This window comes from Pholis gunnellus (assembly GCF_910591455.1).
Source record: "Pholis gunnellus genome assembly, chromosome: 3".
NCBI classification, from domain to species: domain Eukaryota; kingdom Metazoa; phylum Chordata; class Actinopteri; order Perciformes; family Pholidae; genus Pholis; species Pholis gunnellus.
In genome coordinates, this window is record NC_136529.1 from 11,600,788 (window position 1) to 11,624,121 (window position 23,334).

The following is a 23,334-nucleotide window of genomic DNA, read 5'->3' on the forward strand; positions in this document are numbered from 1 at the left end:
AGATTCCTGTTGTATTTATGAATAGTTATTTACCTGACAACTGTCCTGACTCTTGAGTCCACTGCGTTTAACTAACCTCTCATGGTGTCCTCCCGGGTTACAAATGATTCTACATTTCTCTGGTTGTAGAGACATTTTGTGTGAAACATGTATCTGATTCTGTATTTACTGCACGGAGCACATTGGTAGTCATAGTAGATATTATAATTTTTCATGAACAGTAACTTTCTATTGTGCATGAGTGTCCACACAAACTACATGTACACAAACCTGTCCTGGTGGACTGATGCCAGAGTGCGACAAGCAGTCCTACTATTACTTACTTACATATTTTACCATTGTTTTGTGGTAATTTAATCTTGGAATCACAGTACGGGGATGTTTTATTTCTAGCTGTCTTTCAATTAAGGTTCAGAAAAGGCCATTGTTATTCCATTTGTTCACCGTCATATGAGCATCCTATATAGTTTATATAGCTTCTGGATAATGGTGGGGAATGATAGTCTGTTAGAGAACACACATTCTGTGTCGGGGCACATATGCATCCAGGACTTTGGTCAGGTGGGTCAGCTATGTCATCATTCCTTTAATACCCCCCCCCCCCCCCCCCCCTCCTTTCTGTTTCTGTAGCTGAGGTAATATGAGTCGAGCATAGCTGCTCAGTGTTCCCCTTATGAGAGGGTGCTATCCCAAGCAAAAATACCAGTCAAATATAAATACCCAGGATACATACAGAACATATAAAAAAATAACTCCTATTAAATATACAGTTCTTAGTCATTTTGTCACCATAAGAAGCCAAAAACTATGTATAACTCTCTTTTGCGCTGTTATATTTAATACTTTTCCATATAGTGTGGAACGTAGATTATATAGATGAAGAGGGTAGTGTGAAATATAGCAGGTGATAAGACCTGAACCTCTTTGGCCTGCACATTACTCCACTACTGAGGGATACTGCTTTGGTGGGCTGTATATTAATAATACACTCGTACACAGGGCTGGAGCCGGTGAGGAGGTGGACTGTAGGTGGGGGGGGGGGGGGGGCAAAGTGGATGCATGGCACCCAGGACAGCTGTCTCGCTTCTTGAGCCCAAAGGGGCCCATTCAGAATTACCAATCATTAATCTTAGGAGAGTTATTTTCACAAGTCATAAATAGGACTCATAAAGCCAACTTTTCCTTCACTATGTGGGAAAACTTACAGCGGCCCTGCTCCTATAAGGGGTCGCTCCTCCCCGGCGCCAGTCAGTCCAGAGTGATGCCTTCTTCTGGCCTGGCAGCTGGCTGTGTGCATGGACGGGCAGACAAGACAGACAGATGACCGCGTTGCGAACAGACCGAGTAGTAGTCTAGTCGTCCCTGTTTAGCTCCATACTCTTCTTCCTCTTCGGTAGCTTTTAACGACTATTTCTGTATCTGTATCGGCTTTGCACTTTTAAAGTGGGCTTTCACTCACTCACTCACTCACTCACTCACTCACTCACTCACTCACTCACTCACACATCATACGGAATGTTTTGCTACCTTTCTTTAACATGGGCATTATGATATATAAGATCAACAGATAAACATGGCCACCTCTATTTTGAAAAATAATATTTATAATAATATCGTTTCAATGAGGCCTTCACACAGGGTCACGTTTACCTTGTAAACAAAAACAGCCCCTCACTAAAAACTCACTAATATCCCAGGTTTTCTGAGTCAACATGTATCTGATAGTGAGAGCCCATGGATGTTGTTTTCTATTTATTTATTTATTTTAAGTTTATTTGTTGTCACCATTTCTTGTTCTTTGCTTGGCATTGAAATGCAGAAAACGTCAAAATCATTCACTCTTTTGGAAACGGGGAGAATAAGACTAAAATCCTATTTTTGTAGTTGTTTGCCTCGCTACCTGTTTCTCATGAAAGGTGTTTACAGGAATGAAGTGTGATCCAGGGAGCCCAGATTACGAAACACCAGACAACCTTTTTTGCAACAAGCTGACAATCATTTTATTATTCAGCTCAACGATCTCCAGGTGAAATGATAGAAATACAGTGTTCCTGTTTCAAAGTAGTCTACCTGAAATGTGCACTTGCACACATGAAATTGTCCATTACACATAGGATGGAATTTAATCCTCTGGGATACAATTTAATGACAAAAATGTTAGTTAAGATAGTTCAAAGAGACCAATGCTGAATTTGAAGGATGTTTACCTGCCTGACTTTATTGTGGCGCCTGCATCCCTCTGTATACAGTTGGGGAGTTGATAAGTCATTTCATTGAAATCTCAGGACCGTGACCCGTTGATGCTCTATTGTTGCCTCCAAACTAATGCAAACTAACATTCACTTGTTGTATGTAAGTCAGCTGAGCACATGCAGTAAGTGATGGCCGAGGACCCTAAATATAAAGTAACACAATGGTACCTCACCCCTGACTAGTTGTGACTGTTTAAGACAATCTGTCACAGCTACTTCATCTTAAAATGCCTTTCCTTTTAATAATGGATGAATTAGCATAAGCATGTAAACATGCACACATAGACAAGAATTATATAAATACTTAGTCTGAGTGCAGGGCTGTTTATTCCTCTGATTCTGGTTCTTTAATACGGAAACATTCTCCAGCTGCATCAAAGACTGAGGTGTGTGTGTGTGTGTGTGTGTGTGTGTGTGTGTGTGTGTGTGTGTGTGTGTGTGTGTGTGTGTGTGTGTGTGTGTGTGTGTGTGTGTGTGTGTGTGTGTGTGTGTGTGTGTGTGTGTGTGCATGCGCATGTCTGATTCTTGTAAATCCTGATTCTAGCCTTCCTGGCTAGTCGCAGGTAATCTGCCCTGGAGCTCTCTGGCCTGAAAAGGAAACAAACACACACACATATATACACACACACACACATGTACATCTGGCCACATTGCCAGTTCTTATCTTTTTCCCCTGATGCTGTTCTGTCCAGCACATGGAAGACGGTGATAGTATCAAGCCTCTGGTTGAGATAATTACTCACACAGACACGCAAACTGAAATAATATGTGTAAATGTACGCACACACGTGTGTGTGTGTGTGTCTGTCTGTCTGTGCCCCCATTATTCTGATTCACTACACTTTTGCTCTTGAACAAACGTTTGTGACTGGCATCATTTCTTCCGGCGTAATTTTAATTTAAAAACTGAATCACTGCAGTGACTCATTTAAATTAAGCTAAAACAAAACATGTTATTAATATTGACTATTCACGAACATCTGTGTGTAGCCACTTGAGCGTCATGGCTCCCAGTGGCTCCAAAAGCTGATGACTGTATGCTTTGAAAACATTTTTGGTTTGTTCGATCACCTGATGAACAAGAATTCCATTGTTAAAAACGATCCGTCACAGTTTTAACATTTATGTGTTAAAAAAAATGGTTTGTTTTGTTTTGTAAAGAAAGAAGTTGTTGTCAGTGATTGATTCACAGAGTGAAGACGTCTTTATAATGACAGACTGTGACTGCCTGGTGCTCTTAGCATCAGATCAAAAGATTGCCTCCACTGTGGTTTACTAGGCGCTTTACCGTCTTGTGTGTGCGCGCATGTGTGTGGTTGTGCGTGTCAGGGCTTGTTGCTTCATGAAGATTGTTGGTTAATTTCAATATGATTTGTAAATTGTCCTGTTTCGAACTGAGGTCTTCTAAAACAACAGGGGGGAAAAACGAAGCGGGAAACTGTTTTAATTTCATAATGTTTATTCCCCTGAAGGGTGTTTTTTTTTACATGTGTAAGAGTGTATACGTGTGTGTGTTTGTATGTGGTTGTGTGCGTGCATGCCTAGGTGCGTGCATGTGTTTCGTGTGTGCCCATGGGGCCCGACTAGTGTTTGATTGCGCTTCTGACCACACGTGAGTTGGCTTTGACTCACAGTTAATTAAACCTAGGGCAGGTCTGAACTGGCAACACACACACACCATCACACACACACACACACACACACCCCATCTCACACACACACACACACACACACACACACACACACACACACACACACACACACACACACACACACACACACACACACACACACACACACACACACACACACACACACACACACAGAGCCTCTGAAGTTGATCTGTTATTGCCATTTGGTTAGTTGCACGTTCAAAGCGGTTCATTAGGTAGAGCTTATACTGGTTGCGTGCGCGCGCACACACACACACACACACACACACACACACACAGACACACACACACAGACACACACACACAGGGAACTGAACTAAATGGAGGCGTCAAACTGTTAAGAACCTTTATTTTATCCTTTATCATCATAAACAAGAAAAGATGATTAAAAACTCTCATTCTTGTGTTATTTGAAAAAAGGATTCAAAGCTGCATGTCTACACTATGTTTCAGCATTTTGATAATTTTGTGTTTTAAGTATGAGAAACTTTATTTTGTGTTATGAAACACTTCTATGACTCGTGTGACGTATGACTGAAAATGTGTTGATGACCTTCTCTAGCATACAGGAAATGTGTCAGAGGGAAATGGGGGCCAGGCTGTGATACAGTGGGAGAGAGGAAGAGGGAGGATGGGGACTGACAGATTAAGTGAGAGATTAAACAGAAAAGCAGAACAAGAGAGAATCCAAACTTTTGAGAGAGAAGAAGAGTGTTGATGTAAGTTGATGTTTGAGAGCAATACCTGAAATATGAGGGATTCATTCTAATATAATCCATGAAGAGTTTAGAGAAAGGCAGATAAGAGTACAGTGACAGCAATCCTGAGTGAGCAAAAAGAGTTTTAACATTTAAGAACAAGCTAAGGACACGGAGAGAGAGCTGTCCTGGAAAAGAGGGTGAGCAGTCAGTCTGGGTCTCAGGAGAAACAACAGGACCCAGCTGTTGCTCTGCAGGCCACCACACCCAGCCGAGAGAGACTCCATTTGTTGTTGTAGCTGGCCTTTATGACTCTGAGAGAAAGAGAGGGAGAAAGGGGAGGTGGTGGTGGTGGTATAGCAGAGTCCGAGAGTAAAGTTCCCTGAAAGAATATGACGAGCGTCCTTTTATTAGGAAATGGGAAGAACGGAGAAAAGACGGGAGGATGCCTCATCACTTCCTGGTTTGGCGTGCCTCTGTTATGAGGTTTGGTTCCAAGGTTTGCTATCTGGGTCGAGTGCCGGTGCTTTGTTTGATTACCCCGAGACTCGGGAGTTTATGAAAACGCAGCCGGCGGACGTGACCTCAGCTGGGACCTACACACTAACTCTGTTCCCACCAGGGCTCCTCTGAACCGCCTCTTTCCTCTTTTGTCAAACCACCTTCACTCCCACCCATGTTATCCTTCACTTTCCCTACGATGCCTCTTCTCTACGCATATCTTGCACGTTTCTACAGTAGCCCTGAATGGACAAACCAACCACTGTGTGACGATAGGGCCGTTCGCCTTTTTGTGTTTTCGTGCTCACGGGAGAAGTATCAGTTTGTTGCAATCTGCAACTCTAGATGCCGCCAGATCCTACACACTAAACCTTTAACTAAGTCTTTCTGTTGGTTTATCCCGCCTTAAAGGGATTCGCCAGAAACGTCCCCTGACTCCTTTCCCACATCAAATTAGAGGAGGATATTTATTTTATTACATTTTTTCCTTCTTCTTGGGTGTGGGTCTAGTTGGTCAGTTTTGTGTCAAACCCAGAGGACAGGACATGTGCTGCTGAGACTGCAGGTTAGTTAGTTGGTGACCCTCCTCTTCCTGTTTCCACCCATCTCCTCTTCCTTTTCCGGTCTCAGTGAATACAATGTGTCCTCATGCACGCACACACACACACACACACACACACACACACACACACACACACACACACACACACACACACACACACACACACACACACACACACACACACACACACACACACACACACACACACACACACACACACACACACACACACACACACACACACACACACACACACACACACACACACACACACACACACGGACTAATCCAACCTGTGGCCTGTTCACTGTGTTCCCCCCCTGAGAGCCGTGGGCCTGGAACAAAGAGGACACAAGAGAGAATGCAGCGGATCGCTGCAGGAAATGGAAGAGCACAAAATCATAATTCAACAGGAGAGGAAAAAAAGCTACCTTAATCTGTGTGATCTCAGTCCAGATATACTGTAGTACGAGGGAGACATTCGATGTGGAAAAAGTTCAGATTTGGGAGGGAAAAAAAGCTAAACTTTACGGCTATGTTACGTAGAGGTTTGAGTGGCCTTGAGTTGTCCAACTCAGACTACAATGTTTTTTGGCAGGAATGAGAACATAAAGTGTAATTTTCGGCTCTACAGGATCACTTGTATAGTAGTTTGACTGCAGAGAAAATATAGACACTGCCCTTCAGCGAGGCCACACATTACGATTGTTGAACCAATCATGTAGTGGTTATGTTTTGGGCGACTGATTGGACCAAGGACGGACGGAGTATTTCCCTAAATTTCAAATTGTTGCTTGACAATACATGCGCCCCAGACTGACTGTCAAGAATTTAAAATGTGTGTACGTTGGTGGAATCTGGATCTCACACAGTCCCAACATCTTGTGTTCACTGACGCATCTGGAACTACTTTATCAAACGAGTGTTTTTACTGCCAAGCAATATTAGCCAAAGCTCTGCTTATTGTGTGGAATTGTATACGCTGCCTGGAGACATTACTTTATTAAACAAGGCATTAGAAGCTTTAGAGTCCTTTAGTAGCATGTTTTCACTGTTTGATGGCTTCGGATAGCCTGAAGTGGTAATGAGTAGAAAATAAAAGGCCTGTAAAAGCAGCATACAGAGCACATGACGGCCCTTCTCCCAATGGGAATATTTGACAGATTAGTCATATCGTGGTTGAAAAAGTTAGATGAAATAAACCACAAGTTGTGGTAGTCATCAAGAACAGTAAGGACAAGTCAAATTGATGTCTTTAGTGGGATTTCCACGAAGGAAAAAAAGTGCTCGTCAGTTATGAAAGCCCGTCGCCCCTGATCTGCTTCTGGAAGAAATTGCATTAAATCAAATGAAGTTGCATCAGTTTGGTGGTGCTCTATTGTGAACTCCATATCTAAATAGCAGTGTTTATGTTAGGACTACATAACATAAATTCCCTCATGCAACACTTATTGCAAAGGGTTGCAATAAAGCTGGTTGATCCACCATTCATGTGCTCTGGTAGAGTAGTTTTGCATCTTATTTTAATTTGATCCTATTTTTATTTCACTGTTCCATGCCCTTCACTTTACTGCAGTAAACTACACATCTCACACATAAGATTAGCATCTGCTATTTTAATCTGCCCATTCTGCCGCCTGATTTATTTGGGATTAAAGGCTTGTGTTCATTGTTGTGAGTTATGAGCAAGACACATTTACAACTACCAAAAAAAAAGCTCAATTTACATCAACCCCGCCCAACCTCAGGCAGACTGGATGTGCCACCCAGAAACTAAGTCAAGTGTCTGCACTGTACAAGTCTGAATGTATGGCAAACCTTTCACGTTGTACTTATGCAACTAATATACGACCCATAGTATCCAGCTGTCACATGGCGACATGCTTTTATAGATCATTTTGAAACTCTAAATACATACAGTAATTGCTCCGTGCTTATTTTTGCAACACAAAGACAGACAAGTGACAAATTAAAGGGAGCGAGTGAAGAAACAACACATGCGGATGCCTCCACACAGGGGCCAAATGATTAGTTTTAGTATTTCATTCTCTCGCTGTCTCTCTTGCTGTGTGCCAGTCTGTTTCTCTCTCACCTTCACTACGAGGCACTCGGAAGTCTGAGACACAGAGACTCTGGCCTCTGTTGTTTTCCTGACTTTGTGAGCGGTTTGACCTTTTACCTTTTCCTCTCCACTTTAAACCGCCTCTCCGCCAGTGAAACCGCCACGCTGCATATTCCCGCCACATTGTGCAGGAATGTCTGAGGGGAATTCGGGAATGCAGCGTGCTACAGCAGCAGTTACGTTGGGCCGCGTGAGGTCATTTTCTCTGCTTAGAGTGGGTATGCACATGCACTCATCAGCATCTGTGTACATGTGTGTGTGTGTGTTATCATTTAAGTGTGTTACTGGAAGACATAATGGGTTTAACACTCTTAATCCTCGTTGATCTTTTTACAGGAACATGACACACTGCCTTCCCAGACCAAGATAAAGTCTGGATATTTATTTAACCGATTTATATTTCTTGCAAAGTTTTCCTGTAATTTGTGCAAGAACCATAATAGATCAGCAACGGAAGGCTACTGAATAATTAGGGACTTTTAATAAGGCTTGTTGCCAGCCTGTTGCACAACCCACAAAAACAAAATGACCCAGAACGTTATGATTCTCTAATTTCTTAAGATGGCTGAATGTCGTACCATGTAAATCTTATTTTAACAGCCTGATGCAGATATTGGCTTAAGATAAGTGTCAGTTTTAATGTGCTAACGGCAGCATTAAAACCTTCACACACACACGAATCTACATACTACTAATAACCAGAGATCCCTCTCACACATGATGTACTATTTTTAAGAGCTCAGTAGAGATGACAGCACCGGGGCACATGGAGGATGCCAAAGACATTATATAAATTAGTAAATCTGCTGAGCCTGGAGGCCCAACACAGCTAATGTTTGCACCCTTTACTGAGATAAAAATGGATCGCTGAGATCTGCTGTTTTGTGGAGCCACATACAGAAACGCTTGACAAGCCTCATGTGTTACTAGATAACATGCAGCACTTCAATCCTGGTGACAGGCGCTGCTTCAGCTGGACAGGGTGTTGTGGGATGGGTTGTATCTCCGGCAGCTCTCTCCTGCTGCCTTCTAATCATATAAATGTGCTGTATGTGTTACGCTGTAGCCTACAAGTATAGTCAAACGACATTAAGAGACTACAGCCATGCTAGCAACACTTTGAGGCCGTATACTTAAGCTCAGCTCAGCTGTGCTTTGAGCTAACATCAGCACGCTAACATGCTAACAATGATAATGCTAGCGTGTGAGATTTTTAGAAGGTATCACGTGTGCCATCTTAGTTTAGCTTGTTAGCATCCTCAGATATGCTAACTAGCATAACACAGCTAGCATAATAAAACTAGCAAAATACAGCTGGGACTGAATGTTATTGGATTTGCAGGTATTTGGTCACAAAGCTGGTATCGGATAAACGGAACTAATTAAAAGTGCTCACTTTAGAAGGGTGGTGCCTCAGTGGAGGACACAACAAAAGGAAAACCTCCGTGGAAAGATTGGTTGCCGCATGAAGGGGCTCCTGAAACTCAATCTCTCGCTTTTTCATCTACCTTATTTTCATGGTTTGAATCGAGTCCAAAGTTTTTTTTTCTTCTCTTCTTTCTTCCCTTTCCCCGCTGAAGGCTCAGGTGCCAGCTACACCAGATAAAGGCTGTTCCCTCAGTTGTCACTCGGGTGATTGTAGAACTCATCGCGTCTTTTGTACGTCAAAGTGCTGCCGTTCACTGAATACTCCTCCACACCGAATAACTGAATCCTCAGAGGGGCTACACCCAAATTACATTATTTATGTGAACTGAATCCACAGTTGTGTGTGTGTGTGTGTGTGTGTGTGTGGGAGATTCATGTGGATTGTCAGTGTGTACATTTTGTACCGATGGGGATGAGTGGTTGTAATTTCAGTGTTATTTGTTTAACACACATACCTGCTACTGTTTTTCTTGTTTAGGTAATTTCCAGTTCAGTGTGTTTCCTACGTTGTGTCCATCATGAGTGGGCTGTAGTTACACAGGGCAGAGGGAAAGAACGAAAAAGAGACGAGAGGGAAAAACAAAGGAGGAGGCTGTGAAGGAAAAGATAGATGTAGAAAGAAACCAATTTTTTTTCTCTTGACTTGTATGGTCATGTAAAAGGAGATGAGATCTGAAGTGTAAAAGGGTTTCGCAACCACCAAACTGCTCTGAGCACAGAACATTTCTAAACCAGTGTATCCACCTCCGATATTGACTTCCAAACAAGTTCATCTCTCTTTGATTGTAGCTTTGTTGAAGCTTCTTCCCTCTTCTGGGTGTGAAACCTGCCCTCAGGGGGGCTTATGAGGAGGGATGAAAGGGGACGTACCCCCCCCCTCATTAACATTAATCATTAAATGCACCCCCCTGGCTAACAGATGTAAGATCATTTGTTAGAGGAAACGAGAATTTAAAAAGCTTGAAACCACTTGTGAAGTTGCCCAGTGCTGATGTTCAAACATGCTGATTGATTGATCAGGACTTAGACTAGAATAAACAAGTTCAAACAGTTTTGGGCTGTTGAAGGCTGTGAATTTGTGTGTAAAAACCACACTGGTGGTTTTCTAAGATCCCTCGTTATTTTATTATGATTTGCCTGCATTATTTCTTGTGTCTCTTGAGACACATTTATTAATACTGAATATGAAGAAGAGGAGCTATCTGCCAAAACTTCAATTTGTGATATTAAGAATCAACGGTTTCTGGACTTGCTCCAGACACAGTGACTCCGGGTTAGCTTTAATTCACTGCAGCGCTGATTCAAGCTATTTTCAGACATGGTGCTCTTAATGTGCCGTAAATGTGACGGACCATTTTGATTTAGAAGTCACAAAGGCAGTGTCACTACTACAGACCTGGTAAGATCTGCGTTGAATGCTACTACATAACTGTAAAGGCCGCAGTAGCTCAATACACAGCAGGTGAGATTAAATGTTCGTGTTGTTTTCTTCATCTGAGGATTTATTACGATGAAAAAATAGCCAAATTTGAAGTTGATGAGGAGATTCTTGTCATGTAAGCGGTTTTTTACAGTTATGTTTTACCTTTGCAGTGCTGCTAAAAAGACACAGTACAACACTACCTCCTCACAGTGTATTCTCTATTTCATTCATGGCAACTGAATGGATAAATGAATGAAAGTCCAGCAACACACTTTACATGCAGGATAAAACAAATGTGAATTTAATGTCAACTAAAAATCTGTTCATTCTGTGCTTGTCCCTGTCTGACTTTATAAATTAAGCAGTAAAATTCTCCAAAGGATGAAGTTAAAGAGAAAATGTATAGGGACATTCACTGTAAAAAGACAAACGAGTTTCTCCAGGGCTAAAGTAGTTATTAATTAACGAATTCTTTCATATTATTGTACTTTTTCGACTCGCAGCTTGGCAGCAGCAGCGCCTAGTTCTACCCCAAACACTGTCTCTTTCCGTAAATGTCCTGTCACGTCTGAATAGGAAATGTTTATTTTGCACACCTCTAAATGACAAAAAGCCCTAATTTTAAGGAACAGAAGGAGGCATCAAGGTCACGTTTCCATGTCTGAAAAGAAGCCGCATCCGTCCCGTGAGCGGTGGGGTCATAATCCACGAAGTCTCTTAAGCCTTGTAAAAACTCCCATGAACTAAAAATCACAAGAAGGAAACCGAGACGTAGTTAAAATGGATTTTCTTCTTCTCAACCAGCAGCACACAGTCACTGCTGTATCCAGCAGCCATAAACCACGTCACTCTGTGTGGTCCACTAATTGCACATCAGATGGAGCCAGTCTCCGTGATGAAAGCTTAACTTTGCGCTTTGTGCTTTGGTGTCAGTCGTAATATGTAAAGCAGATGTGTGTTTTAATATCAAAGGCCCATCCGTGGTTGTGTAGCGCTGCCTGGTTGAACGGCTTTAGAGGCTGGATTCCCGCTGGGGCCACCCGCACTTAGGAAGTATTCCTGTAAGTGGGCTCAGTATCTAGAACCCTGAGGAAAACAAACAAGCCTTCCGCCTGAAAAAGGGACTGTCATCGAAATCACCTGAGAAGTTGCTTCTAGATAAACGGTGACGTCGGAGTGCAAACGCATTGCCGTTGTGGCGTTACCTTTTCGAGAAGCTTTGGCCCAGTCCCACAGAATGATAAACACTGCTTAAAGACACTCATGCTGAGGCTGTGTGTGTTGTGTGTGTTGTGTGTGTTGTGGGGGAACAATAATCAGCGACTGCAGAGAGTTGGCTCACTTCACGGCCTCCAAGCTTCCGGCTAAAACCTCCTCTATCTGATCAGATCCCAGCCTTGTTTTTAACAACTCGCCTGGATTATAGTTGTCATATCAGCCGGAGCCCAACTGATTACAAACACATTCACACAATGATTACATGCAGCTTACTGTAGGACTTTAATGAGACATCCAGCAATCCTCTTTTTAACCTGCAGTGACTCAAGGTCCTGAAGCGATAAGGCTGCTTCAAAGTTAACGATGTTTGTCGTTGATTATGCGGCTGCCAATCCCTTTGAGATGCTGTCATGGTGTGTGTTTGTTTGTTTACGTGTGTGTGTGTGTGTGTGGGGGGGGGGGGGGGGGTTTGGGGTTTGGGGGTCAGCCAGTTGCGATATCAAGCTAGGGTTGCAACAAACAATTACTTTCATTGTTTTTGAATTTGTCGATTATTGTTTTTAGTTTTTGCAGTAGTGAAAAATCACAAATTCACAGATCTTCAAGATGCGAGTCCTCTAAACTGGTATGAAAAAATGTTGTGTAAAAAAAGAAAAATCGTAGTTTATTATGTCGATTTAAAAAGTATAGTATGTCACCAAAAACGTCAGACGAAGTAATTGTCTAGTATGTCATAAAAAATGCTATCTAATAAGTTGTATTATTGTATTTCAGAAAAAAAAAAAAAAAACGTTGTATAAAAAGTCATAGTATAGAATGCCATCGAAATTGTCGTAGAAGAAGTCACAGTATGTCTCTCTGTTGCCGCATTGCAACAACAAAGGTTGATAAAACCTGATAAAAATCCTAAGTACTCATCCGTGCTTGAAGGAGTGTAGTAAAGTAGTTGGCTTCAGTTTGCTATTCACGTTACATAAGGTCTCTTCCCCCCCCTTCTCCTTCCCCCTCCTTCTCTTTCATTTTGCACAAAAGACTCCTCAAAACACACACAGACACAGACACACACAGGCAATCAGTGCGGCGTTGGCAGCCGTCCAGCGAGGGGCTCCAGTGTCGCTCCGTTTCAAAGAGCCCTTTCTTGCTCGTCCTTTTTGATGCTCGCTCCCCAGCAGCAGTGGAGCAGAAATGCCGAACGTCCAGCTTTGATATGAATTTGTCCCTCATTCTCCACACTGCAACCCCGCAACTCTCCATCCGCAGCCTGCTGAAGTCACAATGGCACGAAAGCAACGCTGAGTTTTAGCCTGTACGCAGTAGATCGTTCAGGTTAACGTGCTGCAGAACAGGTTAGACAACTTTTTGACTTTAGAGTTCCCTCGTAGGGGAAAGTACTGGTACATTCACCATGAGTACCCTGACTGGGTTTTTTGTGTGCCGCTACCTCCCTGGTGAACCCAGAGTGACATACATGTAAGCTTCTGACTACAACCATAACAAAGCCAAAACAAAAACGGTTCCAAAAACGTCCTTGTTAAAATAGAATCCAAATCACAAAATAACAAAAGGGTGGATGAACTGTTGACGGCATGTATCTCTTTAACCACACGCCATCTTTCAGTACTTAGTTTAAACAAACGTAACGCAGCTTTAGAAGTGTCAGAAGGTGTGTTTTCTTTCTTTGGAAAGGACCACGCTAGGTGTTGCACCTGCTTCCAGTCTTTATGCTAAGCTAGGCTAATCAACTCCTGGCTTTAGCTCTGTAGTGAAGGTACTATTTCCCAAAACTATTCCCGTAACCATACGTTGAACGTTATAGTTTCAACTTCAAAGGACAGTGACTGTATTTCACTATTTCAAAAACAGCGATTCGCAGCTTTCTTCTTTGTTCCTAATGCATTTTCACATATTTTCATACAGAAAGATTTCACGTGGGATGTACTGTAGTAAGATAAAAGATAACAAATCACATGTTCAGAGTACTGCCACCTTTTTTTCCCTCCAATTCAAGGAGCGGGTTCGGCCCCGACACATCAGTGATGAGTGGTTTTTGTAGCCTTTTCTAAGAAAGATGTGTTGCCTTAATGCATCATCCCAGAGCACTATGTCTGTTCACAACCTACAATAGGTCCATCTCTGTTTTTATATACGGCTGACATTCAGTGAGGTTTTGTACTGTTTGTATTGAATTGACGTATTACATTGATTCACTTGAACCTGCCACATCTGGATCCACAGTATAAATAACTGAGAGCTCTTGATGTGTGTTGTTGATGGTGTGTTCTGTACTCTGAGCAGATTTCATTTTAATTTACTGTGTAGCCTACATGTGTGTGTGTGTGTAGACGACGTGTGTGTGTGTAGACGACATGTGTGTGTGTGTAGCCTCTCTTCACAGACAGAGGATGGGTCAGCGAAATCAGTCAGAAAAACAAGTCTGTTATTTCCCATTTACTATTCACTATTTATCATTTTCTAGGAAGTCTCCGGGAACAAAATGTCATTAAGTGCTAATGTTAGAGAATTCCTCTAAAGAACGGAAGCCTACTGTATGTAAATATATGTGTGACATCATCACTTTGGTGTAGAGCTGAAACAATTAGTGCTGTGGACCTGACCAATTACTCCATAAATCAATAAGCAGTGAAATGAATCACCAGCTATTTTTATCATTTTTAGAATCGTTTCTGTCAATTTTCCAGCAAAAATACCAACTAGGTTCCCAAATATGAAAGTTTGCTGTTTTTATAACTTCTGCTTCTGGACTGTTGGTCAGACGAAACAAGACAGTTGAAGTCATCACTTTGTGCTCTGGAAAATTGGGACGGGCATTTTACTGACCAAATGATTACTCAATTAATCAGCAAATTAATTGATAATGAAAATAGTCGTCGGTTGCAGTTACATTTGGCTATTTGTTTAGATGTTTTGTGACTTTTTTTTTCCTCATGATTTCAGATGTAAAGGTCTGCCAAAGAGAAAATAACCCAGTTTTCAGAGTTCCTTTCAGATATGGGCTCTGTTAAAGCTCCCAATAATACACTGGGTCTGCATATGTGTACACAGTAGTCCCTGCTGCTGCTCACTGCACAAAAAGAAAGGGAAGGGGCAGCACATTCGAAGGAATGCAGCATGCATGTGTCAAACTGTGTATCTGTGTGTGTGTGTATGCGTGTGTGTCTGGGGGTGTGTGTGTGTGTGTGTGTGTGTGTGTGTGTGTGCGTGTGTATGTGTGTGTGTATATGCGTGTGTGTGTGTGTACACACTCAGAGCCATGTGTGAGTGTACATTCCAGACAGTGTTAGAGGTATGTGAATTACGTCTCACAGTGAGAGAATGTGAGGAATCTACTGCCATGAGAAGGCCGCTGTTGTTTACTGACGCAGTAGTGAAAAGGAGGTTCTGTGTGTGTGTGTGTGTGTGTGTGTGTGTGTGTGTGTGTGTGTGTGTGTGTGTGTGTGTGTGTGTGTGTGTGTGTGTGTGTGTGTGTGTGTGTGTGTGTGTGTGTGTGTGTGTCACACATGCTGCTGTCCACTTCCTGGTAAGCAACTTCTTAGCAGTGATTGTGAGTAATTATTGTCAACGCTGTTATACAGTTGGATGAAAACATTGGTGCCTATTAGGAGAAGTGTATCAAATGAGTGCAGTGACTCTGTGGTTCAGACCCTTTGACCTGAATCAGTGGCTATTGCTCTGCATTGGATTGGATTACAGTGTTTTTACTGTGTAGTTCTGGTTACTCAATGTATGTTTACATGCATCCTTCATGCACATTAGACCTGGACATTAGGCATGACTTTAAGTTCATTCTTGACCTTAGAGTAGTAGTTTGTCTAAATAATCTTGAAGGTACCCTGCAGATGTTTTGACAGCCACTAGCGCTATGGACCTGTGTTTTTTTTCCGAGCCCATTCGGTTTGTATTGCGCAGGAACACGGGACATAACTGCAGTTTCATGCTATTCCACTGATGGACAGTTTGTGGCGATAATGTGCAAAAAGTAGTGCTGCAAAGTCAGTGAAGAAGACTGCATGCTAGAAGAAACGAGGCATGTTTTAACGCATTTCAAAAGTTGGCTTTGCAAATGCTTTTTGGGGACGGAAATACTCTCGACACGCTTAATCGAGCTCAAGGACTCATTCATGCGTTGTGGTGAGAAACACTGAACGTGAACGTGACGTTTGTTTGTTTGCATTCACACGGGGCACCTTTAAGGTCCACTTGCTCACATTCTCAACCGAGAAAACTCCACCGAAGGCTGTAACGCGCAGCTAAACGCCCCAGAAAGCAATAGCAACTGGACCTTGAGTTAGGACTGTTTAGTCGAACATTGTTAGACAAAATAATGACTTCCGTGTTAATTGTTTCTTTTTCTGTTGCTTCTGTTTCTCATTAGATTTGGGATATGAGCGATGATGAGAGCATCTGAAGGACTGGGAGGAAGACACCCTCGAGCCTCTGAAGGACTGAACACTCCAGCCCTTCCGTTTCTGTTTTGGTTTGTTGTTTTTAGGGAGTCACACGTTGGCATCACAGGAGTTCAGGGCTTTGCAGGCGACAGTAGACACACACACGCACGCACACACACGTACAACTCAAGTAATCAAAACCCACCATATTACAAGACGTCTTCGGAAAAGTCTTCAGAATAGGCCAGTAATAATAACAATAATAATAATATAGTAATAACAACAAACAGCGAAAGAATCAGATTTCTTTTATTGCCCAAATATTCTGTTTTTCACAGTAAAGTTAGAAACAAGTTCAGTTGATTTTCCACATTGTGCGTATGAAGCTGTTGTATTTAATGTACCTGTTCCCATCACCTCATGACGTGTAATCAGTCACATTTGGCTCATTCTTTGGAGTCGGTTCAATTCCATAAGACATAACAAAACAGTGATTCTTTCTGTCTGGAAAGGCCTCACTGAATGGTCACAGGTTCAACCCCTCCCACAGTCTCTCCACCAACACATGTAATGGGTTTGCTGAGTCCTTTGGCAAGACGTTGACTAACGTACATCTGCCCGCTCATTCAGTGTGCTGCAGATAAATTAGGAAATGATAAAAACAGTCGACAACTCAGCAAATCCATCCATCTCCCGTTCTGTTTACTGGCGACTGTGATGCGTTCAGTACAGTTAATGCTAAAAGCAGCTTTGTTGATTTGTAAGTATGAAACCGGCACACAGATGTTACTGTGGCTTCTGATATGGAAACGATTGACTGTTACTGTAAACTAGCCTTGAGCCTGAAACTGCACGGTTTAATCTAAAAAGAGCCTTATGGACAAACTGAAGGTCTTCATGGTTCGTTTGTGTCGGAGCATGCACTCGTTTTGTTTCATTCATGTTGCTTTTCTTACTCTGCCCTGTGCTATTTGTCTGAACTAATGTACAATAGTGTCAGTGTAATGAAATGTACATTTCAACAGCTGCTTGGATATTTATGGAAGACGATGAATGTGGTGTGAAAAAAAAGCGATCTGAGATTAATTAAAGGATTAGATTGAAGTTCAAATATTTGACTCATGGGATCGAGATTAAATAGACTTGACTTTCATAATTCTGGCTCTTCTCAGTTGTTTTGGTCACACTTTTACTCTTCTGTAAGTATTTAACCAAAGACTGGAATAAAATGTCTCTTTGTTAATTCTTTTTACACGTGTGAGCTTTGTATTGCTTTGAATACAGTGGTTTATGTGGAATTGAGGATCCAGCACATCCTTTCATACACTTAATGTCTCTGCATCTTCCCAAAACCCATTCCCCCATTCCTAGCATCTCCGTCTTAACCAGAACACACCAACACAGTAACAGAGGCCCACGCAGTCAGACAGTGGTTTAAAAGCACTTTATTGTTCATCAAGGCTACTTTACGTACAAAAAAGGTGGCCTGCCAAAACCTTTTTAGTAGGAGGAGACACAGAGCCACAAATTGACTGTTTTGATACACTTTTTTTAACAGTTCAGAGTATTACTACCACTAAGTACATGCTACTTCCACTTCAAAAAAGGACCTGGAAAATGAGATACACTCAGAGCAAAGACCAACTCCTCTTCGATTCGTCTGCACAAGTTTCATGTTTACTTTATTACAGATGCAAAAATGGCCTCCACAGATGGGAACAGCTCCATCAGATACAAGGGCGATGACACAAAACTCATTTTACTGCTTTGATCTCGGCCTCACCGACGGATAACGGAGATGAAGCAGAGGAACTTGAGCATGGAAAAATGCCGTCAGGTTTTTATCTGTTCAGCTTTGGTGATTTCAAATGGACCGATGGTTCTGCTTGTAGTTCAGTTCCCATCTGTAGACCAAGAACAGTCATCAAAAGACCTTCAAAACCAATAATTTAGAAATCTTACAAGCGGTGGTGGGTCGTTTACCTGCCTGCTAGCCCACGACTAATGTTGGTTTTTATTCTATTTGTAATGAAAATGATCTGGGAAAGGCTGGCAGGACTCACTGGGCTAGTGGCGAAATGATTATGTTCCACTAATGCAAACCTTTGCTACTTGCTCCAGAGGTCTGTGAAACCTCCTTTTGTTCAGATGTCTCACAAGCGACACAAAGACGAGTTAAATGATGGCGGAACACTGGGGACCAATGGAAGTAGCGATTGTCACCAACACACCAGTGGCTTACTGTGGTTTCATACGTGTACTGTGTTCCTGCACTTGAACCTTTACTCTGACAAGACAAACTCTATAAACAAAAAAGATCAACTTTTTTTTTTTTCCACAAAAAAGAAAATGCAATGATTACAATATAAGGACAGGGGAAAAACAACAATTAAATAGCTACATATCATTAACAAATTAATTGTTCCTCAAAAAAAAAATACCTACGATTTTTTTTTCTCTGTACATTCGTTACGCACAGCGTAATGATGGTCTTATAGTTAATTATAAAAAAGTATTTTTTATTTGAAGTGATTTCCCTACAGGGCGTAGGGAGTGTTTGCCGAAGCAGAAAGAGAGCCGCCTACCTACAGGGTGGTAGTGAAATGATAATGAGAAAGAAGAAGAATAACTAAATCCTCTGGACACTGAGCCCTTTTCCCCGTTTGTTTGTTTTTTGCTTATTACATCAAACTGAATCTGGGGGGGGGGGGGGGCGCTGCCAATAGACGTTCAGCTCAAAGTCTCCCAACTTAGGTCTAGCTTACAGAAGCTCAGCTCCTGAGGCTCTGCTCCCCCGAACCTGCCTGCTGAGAATCACCATTCAAACCACTCTGAACCTTTCACAGAAAGCACATTGAAACTGAGAGTACTTGTTCGTTCTGGGAATTAATTCACGAGCAGTTGTGTTTTGATTGAAAAAAAAAACTGTGTGTATCTCTGAAAATTCTTCCTTCACATGCGTTCAGATGAGGATGGAATGTGTGGACGTTCTAGAACACGGACTGCGTTCCATTTAAAAGGACTCTGGTTTAGGTCATTTGTATCAGGTGTGAGTGAGTACGTCCATCACAACCTAAATATGAACCGTTTCACCTTTCAGACTCGGCTCAGGCATTAAGTGATTCTGTACTGTAGATACAGAATGACTCGCATCACTGTACAGCTCTCCAGTTCTCTGAATTCTATGCGCCCAATGTCCTTTCAAATGTACACTACCGTTCAAAAGTTTGGGGTCACTTAGAAATGTCCTTATTTCTCAAAGAAAAGCACTGTTTCTTTCAATGAAGATAACATTAAATTAATCAGAAATACAAGCTATACATTGTTAATGTGGTTAATGACTATTCTAGGTGGAAACATCTGGTTTTTAATGAAATATCTACATAGCTGTATAGAGGCCCATTTCCAGCAACTATCACTCCAGTGTTCTAATCGCCTTAGAAGACTAATTGATGATTAGAAAACCCTTGTGCAAATATGTTAGCACAGCTGAAAACAGTTATGCTGGTGAGAGAAGCTATAAAACTGGCCTTCCTTTGAGCTAGTTGAGTATCTGGAGCATCACATTTGTGGGTTCGATTATACTCTCAACATGGCCAGAAAAAGAGAACTTTCATGTGAAACTCGCCAGTCTATTCTTGTTCTTAGAAATGAAGCTATTCCATGCGAGAAATTGCGAAGAAACTGAAAATTGACACGAAATTGTCTGGGTGACCCCAAACTTTTGAACGGTAGTGTAAGTATTTATAGCATACCTGGTTGTTTGTTTTTTCCCCCCTTAATCATATGGTATGAATTTATGGCCAATTTGCGTGATGCAAAGAAAAGCAAAAGGAACACCTTGTAATTCCGGAAAAGACACAAAACCCCTGTTAGTGGGGACCTCTGGGACAGTCAGCCCCGACTGGTGATTAGTGCGGTCTGTTGATACTGAGATACTGAGTGTGTGAGAGGCCTGTACAAAGTTCCCTATAGGAGGAATGTATGCCACCTTGGCGCAGGCTCTTTAACATGTTCTCAGACTGTAGCCGTCAAGCTTAACTGCAGCAACAATACAATGTTCACAAAAGAAAGCATTGAAGTACAAAAAAAAAAAAAAAAAAAAGGTCAGGACACAAAACGTCAACTGATGAAGGTTGAGAGAGCTGTGACATCACATAATTCAGATAACCCTTAATTATCAACAATCTCTCAAACATCAACATCACCAGCTCTTACCATGAACACCGTGTTTCTCAAAAGCATCACAGCATGCTTGTTGGGGGGGGGGGGTTAAGAATGTGGGTTACGGCTGGTGCCAAGATGGTTATTTTAAGAAGACTCATAAGAATAAAGACCACTTGAGATGCGTTTAAGGAAAACAAGGCCCTGTCGACTAATCTTTGCCGTGTTGACGTCCCAGCTCGGCCGTGCTGAAGGTTGTAGCATCCTGTACCACCGATGAATCAACATCTTAAGAAAACCGTTACCGGCTGCGTGTCCCGGACACTGAAGCGACCGCTGCTCTGCTCATCGCTCACCGTGCCGAGATGGTTTGGAGAAACGCAGCTCTCATTGTTAAACAGAGCCTGTCCGGAGGCTGTCCCACTATAGTCTATTACCATACCGATATTAATGGAAAACAACAATACAAAATTGTAATAATAATAATAATAATACGGAGTACAACTGACCCAGCAGTGAGTGTATAGTGTCTATGTCTGTTACTGACAACGAAAAAAGTAACAACTAACGTCCAAATGGAAAAGTAGTTAAGATTGAAATGCTGCTTAGAAACATTAATAGATACCAGCTATTAAAAAAAAAATAGAAAACACAGAAAAACAACACATGCATCTGTAAAAGCATTAGTTTACCCTTCAGACGTATAGAAATCTACCAAACCACAGTGTGTAGGAGGGGGTAGCGGGGTGTAAGCCAAATATAATTACAACACCTGTGTTCAAAGAGACACGACAGATCTGAATGATCTTCCCCCCGGTCCAGAAACCAGACCTTTTTTCAACCACAAAGTGACATGCAGCGTCATCTCCCCTCTCATCGCTGTCAGCAGTTAATCCTGTGAGAGACATCAAAGCACATTGTTCAGCAACACACTGCAGGTCGTGCAGCTGTGTGTTCAGCGCTCGTCTCATAATGGCCGTGATGTCTATTGACACCGCAGGGGGCTGATCCGATAACCTGACTGTGCTCGTAAAATCAAATGCAACATTTAAGTAGCTTAGAGCCGACGGTGGCGGTTTGTTTGTCGTTAACTGCTGCACTCACCAACATGCAGTGATGTGACAGAATCCACTGTATACCGGAACACATGGCATCCAAATCTGTGTTACTCAGCACATCTCTAACATTCTTCTTTTTTTTTTTTTTTTACTGGTATGATTTTTCCAAAATAATGCATAGTAATGTGACTTGTAGTTTTCTGGTAGATTTGACATTACAGTTAATGGAATCTAATAGACGTTCCAACTACAGCTGTATCAGCCCCAGTGTGGGCAGTGCCAGATTGCAATGTTGACATGCCACCCTTTAACCTCTACGACAGCAGTGCAGATCACACCAAGTGTACACATACAGTAATAAAACCACCAGCACACGTACACAGGGGCGAGAAGGAAGGAAGGAAGAAGGGAGATACAAACAGAGGGGGATTACAAGATGGTTTTTCGTTGTTTTCTTTCGGAGGTGGGCACCAATAAACATCTGTGTCTGAGGTTTCTTTGGTAGCACAGTCAGGTGGATTGTGTTTCTCACTTATCTTTTCTTTCAAATATCGGACATCTCATAATGCAAAAAGCAGTACACAAAACTACTGTTAAACAAACCAAAAAAAAATGAAAATGAAAAAGAAGAAAATGAATAATTAAAATACCGCCTTCTCCCCTCTCTCTCTTTATGTACATATAACTACAGACCCGGTGCTCAGCTCCAAGCTTGACATGCAGGGATGATGAATTATTGAGTCTCAAAAGTCGAACCCTCGTCGCTCATTACTGATTATTGTCTGGTATTACCATACCAGAGGACACATGGGGGGGGGGGGGGGGACGAGACGATCATGTTGTTATTGCTTTGTTGATCCTCTGTGAGTGCACAGAGAGAGAAAGAAAGAGAGAGAGAACAGGCTTGAGGGTTTTACATGTTTTTAGCAGACCAGCATGCAGGCATTCCCTCTGGGATGCTGGTGATAGACCAAAGTGTGTGTTAGAGCCGTGATGATTGGGAGGGGCCGGGGGAAAGAGGGGCGATCCCCTCTTAAACCCTTCTTTCTTCAGGAGACCACAGAAGGGGAGTGGTTGTGATTGCCCATGTGACTGTCAGGGGAGGAGTTTGGGCTGCTGCCCGACGATGAGGGACTCCCCTTGTTTTTGATCTGCAGCCAGGTCTCGCCCAGGGCCTTGGCGAAGTGGTCGTCCACCGAGCCGGTGATGGACACGGAGTTGGTGGCGGTGGGCTCGGGCTCCTTGTAGTTCTTCCCAAGACTGCGGCGGAAATGCTCCTCGATCACCGGGTCACAGGCCGTGTTGGCTACAACAGAGAGGAAAGAGAGAGAGAGTTTTTATTTCCCATAATAAAAAAAAACAGAAACATCTCTAAAGCACACTTATATAAAGTTCAGCGAGCACTTTATTGCCTAGCATCGGTTCAAACATTGGTAGTGTGCATTTTAGGTCAATGGAAAAATACTAACTGACATCTATTGCAGTCTTTTTTTATATTAAATCACCGTTTTAAATTTCACTGTTAACCTCAATGAGATCATAGGGATTTCACTGGGATCATAAAAAATGGCCACAGTGGAGTTATCAACCCACAGAAAACATGACCGACATGAATAAAGCAGACGTGTGTTTGGCTGAGGCCTCCGGGGACTTTTACAGCACAGAGATAACAGACGAGGTAGTAAAGGAACCACATCGAGGCTTCTGAGACTCTGACAGAAAACACTAGTTATAGAAGTCAGTCGGAGTTTGGAGAGGATGAGCGGTTGTGTTTTCTCTGGAGGATGAGTTGCGCTCACAGAGAAGTTTCCCACAAACTGCACTGCATG

General features: G+C 42.3%; 2 protein-coding genes across 4 annotated transcripts in view; one reads left to right on the top strand and one right to left on the bottom strand.

Moving 5' to 3' along the window:
• atg7 (ATG7 autophagy related 7 homolog) overlaps window positions 1-17,533 on the top strand; it is a 52,294-nt gene extending 34,761 nt beyond the window's left edge. For both annotated transcript variants that reach the window (XM_079186387.1, XM_079186388.1), the window contains exon 19: window positions 16,271-17,533. In XM_079186387.1, the coding sequence (XP_079042513.1) occupies window positions 16,271-16,303 (33 nt within the window). In that variant the 3' untranslated portion in view covers window positions 16,304-17,533. The remainder of the gene's footprint in view (window positions 1-16,270) is intronic.
• A 179-nt stretch (window positions 17,534-17,712) lies between these two features.
• Window positions 17,713-23,334, bottom strand: part of vgll4b (vestigial-like family member 4b) — a 36,787-nt gene continuing 31,165 nt past the window's right edge. For both annotated transcript variants that reach the window (XM_079156626.1, XM_079156625.1), the window contains one exon: window positions 17,713-22,811. In XM_079156626.1, the coding sequence (XP_079012752.1) occupies window positions 22,555-22,811 (257 nt within the window). In that variant the 3' untranslated portion in view covers window positions 17,713-22,554. The remainder of the gene's footprint in view (window positions 22,812-23,334) is intronic.